At 39.7% G+C, this 12,478-nt stretch overlaps 1 protein-coding gene across 4 annotated transcripts; it reads left to right on the top strand.

The window, feature by feature from the left end:
* The first annotated feature begins 1,920 nt into the window (after positions 1-1,920).
* Positions 1,921-6,960, top strand: LOC100278742 (putative protein of unknown function (DUF640) domain family protein). 4 transcript variants are annotated; one of them, XM_008645203.4, is made up of 3 exons: positions 1,930-2,401; positions 2,493-2,567; positions 2,871-6,960. In XM_008645203.4, exon 3 carries the CDS (start codon positions 2,879-2,881, stop codon positions 3,491-3,493), a length of 615 nt encoding a protein of 204 aa, XP_008643425.1. In that variant the 5' UTR covers positions 1,930-2,401; positions 2,493-2,567; positions 2,871-2,878; the 3' UTR covers positions 3,494-6,960. The 4 variants fall into 4 exon arrangements, with proteins under 4 accessions (XP_020408850.1, XP_008643426.1, XP_008643425.1 ...); NM_001151920.2 differs by having other exon boundaries at positions 2,183-2,401; positions 2,496-2,567; positions 2,871-3,848; XM_020553261.2 differs by lacking the exon at positions 2,493-2,567 and having other exon boundaries at positions 1,921-2,401; positions 2,868-6,960.
* The last annotated feature ends 5,518 nt before the right edge of the window (positions 6,961-12,478 follow it).

Here is a 12,478-nt window from a genome sequence, read left to right as displayed (position 1 = left end):
TTCTCACTCCTTATTTTTTGTTTGGTTTGTGGAATGGAATGAGTTGATCCATCACCACCTCATTATTCATAGTTAGTTAGTTAGTACTAATATGAGGAATGAGGTCATCCCACCAAATTTGAGGAATTGACTCATGATGCACCATCTCATTTTGGATGGAGTAATTTCTCAAACCAAACACCCCCTAAGATTCCAAACAGGGCCTCATCTGCAAAAGTAAAAAAAACACTCCTAATGGAATACATCAGTGCTATTTGTTATTGATATATAGTTTCCCCCTAGTCATAGGATCTAAGACACTTGATAGTTGTAAAATGAATAAACATTGAACATACATTGAGAAGCAAATACGCAGTATGTGTGTGCCAAGGGATGGCACATTGGCACATACTAGAATGTAACCTTTTGCTCCCAGAGCACATTACTAAATAGGTTTCATGTATTTAAGCTTGGCAAAGGTGCCAATATTTGCATTATAATTTACAACCATTATAGTGGGATTTTCAGCTATTATGCTGGTGACTTATGATGGTACAACTAGAGGGTGTATTAGTGTACCCCGTCCATGCATCAAAGATTTTCATTTTCTGAAGATAAGGAATATACGTTTGGACTTTAGCTAGACAACCACCATTGTATTTTCTTTAATTTAATATATGGAGATATGTCAGATTGCAAATGACACATGCCGCTTCAGACCCACCATCTAACTGCTTTATTTAATGTAAAAGAGCTAGCTTGACATTGAATTTTCCCCTAGTTGCACTTGAGAACCTTTCACTTAAAACCCAAAATACTAGGCATGCACCATATATATCATGATCATTGCTTGTGGCCTCGATTAAACTGCTCATGCTTTAAATTAAATTTGCAGACCTAAGTGCTCTTAGGGCATGTACAGTGGTGTTTAATGTGGAGTCTCTTAAGGTGTTTAAGGGGGTTATTTGCAAAAAAATCTTAGAGCCGTCTCTCCGTGAAGAGACGCCTCTGGCTCGTAAACCAAGTAGCAACAGACGTCTCACTTCCCACTGTACGAATTTATCGTCTGTTCTATCGATCTGATGCTATACAAATACATTTAATTCTGTATTTATTAATAGACTACGTTTATAGACACTCCATTGTACAATAGAGTCTCTTAGTTGTCTCCTGTGCTTGGAGAACTGTTTTGGTGTCTCTCCACTGTACATGCCCTTAGCAGGCAGTAACAATTTGGTAAGCACTGAATGTTACAGCAATAATATTACAACTAAGAGCTTGTTTGGTTAGAAGTGGGTTAAAGAGAATTGAAGGAGATTAAATCTTTTGCTAGTCAAAATCGAGTAGAAAGAGATTTAATCTCCTCAGATCTTATGGAACCGAACAAAACCTAGAATGGGCGGCAGGCAGAGGAATCTGAGCAAGAGTCATGAGAGCAGGGAGGTTTCGTTGATAGAATGATGGTGGCTTGTAGCTGGAACCCGGCCCGTCGGTCTTTCGGAATCCGGAGGCCGGAGCACATCTCACACCTGGGTACGCTGCCCGGACGAGTTTTTTCTATTTGTCGTTTCACAGGGACACACAAGTAAGGGAGCCGCATTCATTACGGGCTCCGAGGGCCTGTCCCTGCGGGTGGGGCCGTACAGTCACCATTCGTACGGGCACGTGCGGCCCCCACCTCTTTACAGGTAGTAGTCCATTGGATGCTGGGCGCGCCTTGGATATATGTCCTGTAGTGCGGTCATCATGGAGCGAAGAGCACCCCGCGTCCCCCTGCCCCTCCCTGCCTTGGACTCTTCTTCTCCGGCGGGACCGGGGGACGGCCACCGCGCATCGGACGACGGCCTTTGACGGGGGCAGCAAGGACACCGCCACAGTTTGTCCTATACAAACGGAGGCCAGGACGGGGCCTTCCGCCATTGCTTTCACCCACCCCCAAACCACCGCTACCACTCGATCGAGACAGCAGAGGGAGATAGTAATACGGAAAAATATATTTTTTTAACCTTTAGTCATGTCGCTCGCCTCCCACCCCACACTAGTGTTCTTTTCATCACTTTCACCTAAAAGCCCTAACAGTGCCACCTCTGCGGCGCGACTTTTCGCCTCTACGGCTGTTGATATTCCTACCCTCTGTTCCACCTCCAAGTTGGCTCCGCAGATCTCCCCTTTTTAGGACAAACAATCCATCCACCACCGCCCTACACACCCTCCTTCCTAAAAATAGTAGCCGGCGCCATGCAAATGCGATTCCCCACAGCTCCCCGTTCCTGATGGAGCTCCTCCGCAGATCAATGGACCTATGAGACGACGAGCGACGCCAGTCAGCAACCAGGTCGTCCAGGTACCGCAGGAACTCCCAGCGGCCACCCCTACTAGCAACCACTCCAGTCTCCAGCTGAGCTGAGCTGAGCAACAAAGGGTATACACTTGTAACTCTATGATACTCTCCATGTCCAAGCTAGCTCCTTTTTATCTTTTTTCCTCATCTCTTCTCTTCGCGGCCGCTTCAGCAGTTCAGCTCCATTCCAACGCGCGGCCGCTGCCTCGGCTGCCACCGCCGAGATCAGCCGCCATCTCCACCAAAGGTAGGAGTATACTTGCTCGCAGCGCGCCAGTGAGGCAGTGACTGCATGCTGCCTCTCCAAGAAAATAGAACCCATCCCCCCCGCATGTATAATTTGACTGACGAAAATATTGTTTCTTATAAGCAGCATCATTTTTCCTTTTATGCATAAATATGAAAGATGCATCGCTTTCACACGAACATGGACAGGCAAAGAAAATATCGAGCAGGGCACCTCAGATATATAGATCCCCAAAATGGCGCATGTAATCATCCGCTGCGTCAATCCTTCATGTGTCTGTATATGATTCCTGGATGCCAGCAGGTTAATCGATGGACCTGCCCCCAAACCCCGAGAGCCCGGGAGGCGGTGGTGATGGCGGCGGAGGAGGCGGAGCCGGTGGATCGAGCGGCGGGGCGTCTTCGTCGGCGCCGGGCGGCGGCACGCCGCAGACGCCGAGCCGGTACGAGGCGCAGAAGCGGCGGGACTGGAACACGTTCGGGCAGTACCTGCGGAACCACCGGCCGCCGCTGAGCCTGGCGCAGTGCAGCGGCGCGCACGTGCTGGAGTTCCTGCGGTACCTGGACCAGTTCGGCAAGACCAAGGTCCACACGGCGGCGTGCCCCTTCTTCGGCCACCCGAGCCCGCCCGCGCCGTGCCCCTGCCCGCTGCGCCAGGCGTGGGGCAGCCTCGACGCGCTGGTGGGCCGCCTCCGCGCCGCCTTCGAGGAGAACGGAGGCCGCCCGGAGTCCAACCCCTTCGCGGCGCGCGCCGTCCGCCTCTACCTCCGCGAGGTCCGCGAGCACCAGGCCCGCGCGCGCGGCGTCAGCTACGAGAAGAAGAAGCGCAAGAAGCCGCAGCCAGCTGATCACGCCAGCGGGAGCGGAGGACAAGGCCCTCACCACCCGCCGCCTCCGGCACCGCCGCCCGCCGGCGCGGCGTGCTGAGGCCTGAGGAACAGTACTACGACACACGCACCCCATTTGGTATGCCGGCCGGACTGAGCATATTTTATGTAGGTTTCGATCGATTTGCCGGTGCATGCATGCATGGTTTATTTGCTACTACCGTTTTGCTCGCGCTGCTGGTGCTGCTTCTTCTTCGCTTAGACTCTCTCTACCGATCGTGTGCCGTGCTACATTGTTATTTCTTCTTCTCCGTCTCTCTCTCTCTCTCTCCTGCTACACGCTTCAGTTCCTAGCTACCGCTTATTTTCGTTTCAAGCAGTTTAATTTGCTTGTAGAAGCAAATCTTATCATTGGATCATTGAATTGAAGCCTATATATATATGCTTTTCATTCAGTACTGCTCATTGTAGAGATGAACGAAGATGGACTTGCATACTTGTGTATCGGTTCATTGTACATACGTACGTGTCCTCGATTCATAGTACAGAGAGAGGACGAGAGAGCTAGCCAGCGCGGGTACCGGGATATGGCCATCCCCTCTCTCCTCTGCAGTTCTTCGCGGGTGCCAAGTCCCATCAAGGACGTACAAATTTGACGCATCCAGATCTTTGGCTTTCTTTCTAGTTCTGATTCCTGTGCCGCTTCCTTTTTCTGGTGCGATTGCGCTCGATCGATCGGCGCCGCGCGTTAGCCCGGGAACTGCTCCACCCACTGCACCATTGAGCAGTGTGACAACGGGCATGGCCGGACTGATCGATCGAGCCGGATCGTGGATGGTACTGTCGCGGCGCACTGTTGCATGCCATCCTCCGTCCCATTGGCTCGGTGCATATCTTGCTAGATCTTGTCTGACGGTTGAATAGGGTGCAACTGTTGTTCTTCTCTAGCGCGCTCGTGCCACTGGTCAGGCTGCCGGCTGGCCGGCCGGCTTCGCTACCCTCCAGCTGCAGTGACGCCCATAGGAGGTCCAATGGATGAATAGTTGTAATATGTTTGTGCTGTGTGTGCCACTGCACTAGCTACCTCTCCGGCTTCTTGTCTAGCACCATGAATTAGTTTAGTAGGGTGCGGCCAAATAAGGAGATGTTCATTGATTCACTGTAATTAGCAGCTTCATATCTATGGCTCTATCTCTTGTCGAGCTGCATGGTTGCATTGCTAAAATTGGTAGTACATTTTGACATACATATACACAGGATTTCATTGGTTGCCTGGTCTCTGATTCCTGATTTCATGCATGCAACAAACTAGTGCTGCTACCCATCTGAATGCAGTCTGCAGTATCTATATGTTAACATGATAAAAAAAAAGCTCTTTAATTATTTGCAATCTCCAAGCAATCATTTGGTGATCTGATAATAATGGGATTTTATATATGACTATAACTAGCTAGATTAGTAAAATGTTGGGTTAGAAGCAGCTCTTGAACTTACTCATAGTTTATCATTAGGCTAAGATACAATATATATAGTGGCTGGATTTGCACGTTCAGAATCATCCATTTATGTTTGCACATATAAATTGAACATTGTTGGTTTGTCTCCTCTCTTAGTCTTCATTTTATGTGCTCATGTGTGTTGTTACTATAGAGAATTATAATTACTTAGTTACTTAAATGCATGTGCCTTGTTTGATATGATTTTACGGTTCTCTAGTTTTCTCAATGTTTTGAAGGATAAATACTAAGCCATACTAGCAAAAAGATTTGTAGAATTATATAGTAATCTGTATAATCACGTACATTTTTAGCATACTCCCACAGTCCCACTTACATACTCTTAATTACGACTTTACAGAAAATTTAGCATTTTGACTTGTACTAACACAAGACAAACTACTGCGCATTTTCATAATTAAGTTATCTTATTGGGTTCTTCGAAAATCAAACCTCAAATATGCATCGATAACACAATTATTTGGTTTTGTAAATTTTCACATTTCTATACATTTAACAAAGTTAGAAAATTTTGATTTAGGATAATAAGAACTAACAATTTAAAATGAAGGGAGTAAACATAAAGTATGAAAAGCACGTACCACTGTCCTACTGTCATCTTTGTCGAGTGTCTCAAACACTCGGCAAAGACTTTTTTACACTCAGCAAATACTTTGCGAAATGTTACAGTTGCAAAAAATTTATCGGCAAATAGTTCTTTGCCAAGTACTTTTTTGGGCACTCGCCAAAGACTTTGTCGAGTATCAAAAAACACTCAGCAAAGAAAATCACTCGATAAATTAAGAATCGCAAAATATAAAAAAAACAACAAAACATTTTTAAAATTAGAGGAACAACCCCAACCATCACCATTTCTCTACTCATCGTTCTATCATTTTTCATCATTTTTTGACTGAATTTACGTGTTTTGTGACCGGCGAGATTCAAACTCGCAATCGCTCTCGCGCGTAAATTACTCTACCACTACACCACTATATCACTAATGTCTATATTACGTTTTTCTTCCCCATGTATTATAACAAATCAAGAGTAAATTGATTATTTAAGGCACTAAATGAATATAAATGAAAATGTTGTCAGCTGTAAAGTTACATAACTTTTCAAGATCTACAACTTTTATATTGATAGTTTTTTCATCTGAGGTTGTTTACAAAATTTAAATTTCAAATTTTAAAACTTCAACCATATTTTTTATGACAAGACGATTTCAAATAAAAATGTGTTAATTATAAAGTTTCATAACATTCAAGACCTACAGCCTTTTATTTTGGTGGTTTTTCCATCCGAGGTTGTTTCAAAATTTCGAATTTTTTAAATTGAAATAAAGTTTTGCATGACAAGATGATTTCAAACGAAACTGTTGTCAATTATAAAGTTTCATAACTTTTTAATACCTACAACTTTGATTTTGGTGGTTTTTCCATTTGAGGTCGTTTTGAAATTTTGAATTTTGAATTTTTAAAATTCAGACATAGTTTTCATTGACAAGATGACTTTAAATCAAAAAGTTGCCAACTATAAAATTCTATAACTTCTCAAGATCTACAAAGTTTATTTTGGTTGTTTGATCATTTATTTATCTGATATGTTGGTTCTAACATTATTCATAAATCTTATGTATCTCTGTATTAGTTTCATAAACTACGAGAGAGATATAGTTTTCATGAACAAATTTACTTTTATGTTATCATATAAAGAAATGTTCAAAATATAAATGGTACATCTTGATGCATTATACAAATTTATATTTGAAATCTTTTTTATTTGAATTAATTTACTGCTTCAAAATACAATTTTTAAATTACCTTTGCCTAGTGTTGGAAAAAAACACTTAGCAAAGAGCTTTTGCCGAGTTTCAAAAAAAAACACTCGGCAAAGAAACCCTTGGCCGAGTGTTTTTTGTTTGGCCTTCGGCATGCGCCGAAAAACACTTGGCAAATCATTTGGCACTCGGCAAAAAGCCGGATTCCGGTTGTGTACTTCGATGAAAAATGAGACATCTGCCATATTGAAATCCTACAAAAATTATTCGCTCCGTTCTTTTTTTATTTGTCGCGATTTAATTAAAAAATGAACTAGCAGATGATAAATATTCGAGAAAGTATCAAATATATTGAACACGGTAAAAGTGCATTTCACATAGCCCGTCGTTACATGATTTTAAAATAAAGTACAACAATTGGCTACCCGGATCATGTATGCACAAACTAGAGTAACGCCAGCCTAAAATTGTATTTCTCTGGATGCTTTATTAAGCCAATGGTTTACCTCAAAATTGACAATAAACTTCCATTTATCTTTCTATAACTCATTGCTTGGACTATAATCAGAAATGTGGTAGCACTACTTTATATGGTATGATGGTATTTCAATTGGAAGAGATATTATCTATCAAATGTGACTATTTTCTTTGACTAAGGGAAAACTTAAGCAAGGTATTGATTCTTGTACTCATGGTAATTGACCTCGGTTAAATCAAATATTTAGATTGTAATAATTGAGTTTTGTCAACTTTATTATAAGCTTATGATATGGTTATATTATATACTGTTTTTCCTTATTAATTCGTGCTATTTGCTGATTTTGACCGACAAGTTTTAGCTTCTTATGTGTACGCATATTTAAATGCTAAATAATATGTAAGGTCTATAAATTTTCTCTGAGCATAATAATATATTTAAGTGAAGTGATATTTTGGTGTTTACTTTCTTAAGCTGTTATCAATCTGTAATAGAAAAAACTACAAAGTTCAAAGTTCCTCCATATGTGATAATTCAAATATGATATGTTTCCTGTCCATGCCAACACCATGTGTAGCTGTACCGGGAATTATATTACTCCTTGTATGAGAAATAAATGGAGTAGTATGAACTAAAGTCATACATATACATTCTAAATTTTGACAACAAAATGTCTTTTGCATGTTGAATTTGAATAGTGCACAATATGTATGAGTAGATTTGTGTCTTGAACTTTCATCAAGTGTTCTTTTTAGAAAGTTGCCTTCAGACAAACTCAAAAGAATCAGTTATTCGTGACCGGCGGGGAGTGTATGTTTAAAGCAACGACACAATTTAATAATTTCATTCACACATAGAAAACTGGAAGATGCAGATATACATAGCCTCAATTATTGGGAGAGAATGATAGAAGTATAGTCTCCATCTGTCCCAAATTAAATTTCGTTTTATATAATTAATAGGTTGATACAATACCTGATGTATGTGGGTTTACACATGTATCTAGATTTATCATCATCTATATATTCGGAAATAGACATAAAAATCAAAGGCTAAACTAAATACTCTCCCGTTCTTTTTTATTGTCGCGGTTTACAGACGACAAATATTCGAGAATGGAGGTAATACTTATTTCGGACGCAGGGGGTAGTTGGTAGAAAATTAAAATACTTGTGTGTACTTTAATTAAATCAATAAGCGTAGTCTGCTGAGTGCTGCCCAAGTTTGTGAAGCGTCCAAAATAGCAAGTGGTTAATTAATTTCTATAGCTCATATATGTCATATCTGAAACTAAATATTTGCTGGTCGTGTATATTTGGAGGATAGAGTGATTGCATTTTCTGTATTATTATTGTATAGAGGGAATATTGTATTGACGTAATAACATATATACAAGTAGCTCTTACGTGCAATGCAACATGGTTCACTGGCGGATCCACCATACTTATAAAAACCAGCACATCGGGCAATTAATTATGCAACCCCCCCCCCCCCCCCACACACACACACCCCAAAGCTACTATTGGATTCGTTTGTGCCATCTCACTCAGCAGAGCAAAGAATGTTAAAGCTTACATAAATAATTATATAGTTTCTACTAGGGTTTGACAATTTTTCTGTTCATAGACATATAATATATATAATGTTTGTACAAATTTATGGTGTGTTAATTACTACTAGTATACCATCATATAATGTTACAATAAATCGTTTAGAAAGAGTTACAAGAATCTTGTAAATTGGTATAGTTGTTATGGTAACTCAAAGTGGCCATAATATAAGTTATCGGTAATCGGTAATTGAGTATTCCGTATGTATACACATGCGCACTAATTATGCGTTTCCTTTTTATAAAAGTAATAGTTGTCCTAAAGTGTTTGTGTAAAGATCTTTTTCATTTTCACAAATATATAGCCTATAAGAGTTCAATTTGTTATATGAAGTATATACTAGAAACGAAATTAGTTTGAAGATAGAAATTGTAATATCTCCAATTTCGATAGAAAACTATTATTCCCGTCCCATAAAGTGGCATCTTAATTTTGTTATAAGCAAAACTATATTAGTTCAACTAAGTAAAGAGTATCAGCGCATTTGACATTAATATATAATTTGATGAATTCAAGAACACTTATTTAATATTATATGTATGTGTATTTTATAAACTTAGTTAAACTTTATATGGTGTTTGACTTAAAATAAAGGTAGAAAACACCACCCTTTAATTGCAAGGTGTGGAGGTAATTTAAAACTGATGTTGTTACGAATCCATCGGCAAAAAGTAAGGGCCTGTTTGTTTACCCCACATATTATATAATCTGGATTAAATAATCCTAAGAGTCAAACAAACAGTCCAGCTTATTTGTCCAGATTATATAATCTAACCCCTTGGATTATGATAATCCATAAGCAAGTGAGGAGGTGCTTATTTCAGATTATTTTTTCCCACTTCCCCACTACCCTTTCAAGTTTTCTAGAAATTACCCACCATTGCCATTATAATCCACCGAATCGTTTTTGCGCCTAGTACTAATCAATTTGGGATGAAGAAGATGACATGAATGCCTTCCGTGATAATATTGCTAATGCAATATTTGCCGATGCCAATTGAATTATTTTTTTTCATATATGAGTTTCAACCTAGTACAAATATAGAGGGCATTCTTGTCTTCCTCATACAAAAGAATCCTATTAACAACTCAAATAATCTGGGTAAACAAATAGGACTACTCAGATTATATAATTCAGATTATATAATCCTCCAAAAATAATCCAGATTATATAATCTATGGGGGTAAACAAACAGGCCCTAAACCACTTGGTCTATGCTGCTCGCTCTTATGTTATCTAAGAGGTGCCTGATTTGAACCTGTAATTTTACACTTTGGAATCCATCGATCGACAAAAAGTTAACCATTTGGTCTATGCTGCTCGCGACTATGTTATCTAAGAGGTAGCCGATTTGAACCTGTAATTATACACTTTGGAATATTATGGCCCTAGGTGTCCGTGAGCCAAGGATCATACAGGCGACCAAAGAGGTGAATAGGAGCCAACAAAATTTTGTCTTTCAAAAACAGGAACTTGAGCACAAAATTTCAATAAAAATGAAGGAATTGCTCAAATAAAAAACCACACCAACCAACTATTGGTTTCATATTTTCAAAATATTTTTAGGACTCTTACAAGACCAGCGAAACAAATGGATTGCAAAACAGACACCAAAAAGTCCGAAACGACTCAAACCGTATCGCTCTCAATACTGTTTTCAACACTCGAAATTCAGTTTTCGAATGCAGAATCAATCCAAACGGACTCCGATGAAGCTAAAATTTTGCACACACGTTGACAATTGAGTTTTCAAGGTGTCCATTTGTACTCAAACAGATTTGTAATTCAATCGTAGATCGGAAAAACCAAACAGACTTGGGGTTTAGTTGGGGTTTTGCTTTTTATCAAAATGAGTTCAGATCAATCCACGATCAAGAACTGTGCAAACCAGAGGATCTTAGTGATCTAAAGACTAATTCAAACCCATAGAGGGACCCCAAAATAGTCTCTAACTTAAAAACGCAAAGATTCTCACAAAACCAATCAGATGGAATAATAAGAGAGAAAGGAACAAAAAACTTAGTAACTTTAGATTTGACACATAATTTAAAAAATGCGGGTGTGTTTTATATGTGCGCCAAACAAGATCAACACATATAATGACTCAATGTATAGAGACGAATGTCACAATCTTTATTACATAACGAAATCTATTACAAAATAACTGATAATAAATAGAACAAACTAATATTATTATTATCCCTTGGCGCCATCAAGCTGACTGGGAGATAACACCTCGACCTCGTCGAACACGTCGTAATATTCCTCCTTGGGTGGCACTACTCTTCACCTGTGGGGGAGTTTTATTATAAGAGTGAGCTCACGGATGTTCATCGCCTAGGAAGTGTGGAGAATAATGTGCATGAGCTCACTTTACGGTGGGGGCTCATGTATAGTGTAAGGTTAATCAATAAATAATTGTTAAGGCACACCATTGCTTTTAATAAGTTAGTCAAATTTTATTAGCAGTTACTAAGTATAAGTAAATACCATCCCAATAAAATAAGAGATCACAATTAATAATAAAAACCACAATACGATGCAAATGATAGACTAAGTTTAATTCCATAAGTTACTCATGTGAGGGTCTGAGCCGCTCATGACTGTGAGCATGGCTGATATACCAGTTTTACACTCTGCAGAGGTTGCACATCTTTACCCACAATATGTGTCCCTTTGTCACCTTGGGTTGATCGGGACCTTTAAACACTACCGAGGTGAGTAGGCGAGGATACACTGTGAGGCCTTTACAAAGTTCCACTAGAGCCTAGAGGAGAGAACCCGCTACGGTTTCGAACCGAAAGCGGTATAAGAATCTCTCGTCAGAAAAGCTAAAAAGATAGTCTGACCTGAGGACCTCCCTACACCTGCACTCCTCCACCCAGCTTGCACCTTTTCGGGAAAGGGTTAACTCACACTAGCTTTCCTAATTAATCTGCCAAGGGCGTCCCATTCCACCCTTGTGGTAGCACTGTTTTCCCGGGTGGTCGCTTCATGTTCCAATTAACATAATAATCTTATCATGAATAGTAAATAATCGATTGACAGTATATAACATGATCATTAATAATTTGTATCTTAACACCCAAAACTACATAGAGCAATAGCATATACTACCCAAAAGTTTAGTGGTAAGCAAGGTGCAAAGTAGACCATACTAGGGTAACCTATTAGGTCCCATCAAAATTAACCTGAGCATGCCACAATGATTAATAGAAACATTATTGGATAAAGAAGAGTGATCAAGGGCACAACTTGCCATCAACGAGCTCCTGCTCAGAATGTTCCACCTGCTGAGTTTTGGGTTCCTCGATCACTTGCTCGTCTACTCGCAACAATACAAACAAAATATATGCATACGAGAAATTATCATCACACTAATTATGAGAATAAATAGCATAATAATGATCTACACGTTACTACAAGATCACGGATTTGAGAACCACTAAAATCGGAGTTACGGTTAGGAAGATACGATTTTCCGAAGCTTATGGTGATGAAAATGCGTATATTCTATGTTAATTAATATAATTCTTGTGATAAAAATATTACATAGAATTAACTTAAGTGAACCTCATTCTAAGTTGCAAATTAGGTAGGGATAATATTTTAGTCAACTTATAGTGAAGTTGATTTTGACTGGATTGATTAACCAACTAATCAGAGGTTAGTTAAATACTCAATTATAAAAGTAGGTGTGATGATACAAATATTATT

This window comes from Zea mays, chromosome 5 (assembly GCF_902167145.1).
Source record: "Zea mays cultivar B73 chromosome 5, Zm-B73-REFERENCE-NAM-5.0, whole genome shotgun sequence".
Lineage (NCBI taxonomy): Eukaryota > Viridiplantae > Streptophyta > Magnoliopsida > Poales > Poaceae > Zea > Zea mays.
The sequence above is the reverse complement of the archived record's forward strand: the minus strand, read 5'-3'. Positions and strand labels throughout refer to the sequence as shown.

Coding starts and splice junctions, on each gene's coding strand:
- LOC100278742 (XM_020553261.2), top strand. CDS start 2,879: ATGGACCTGCCCCCAAACCCCGAGAGCCCGGGAGGCGGTGGTGATGGC.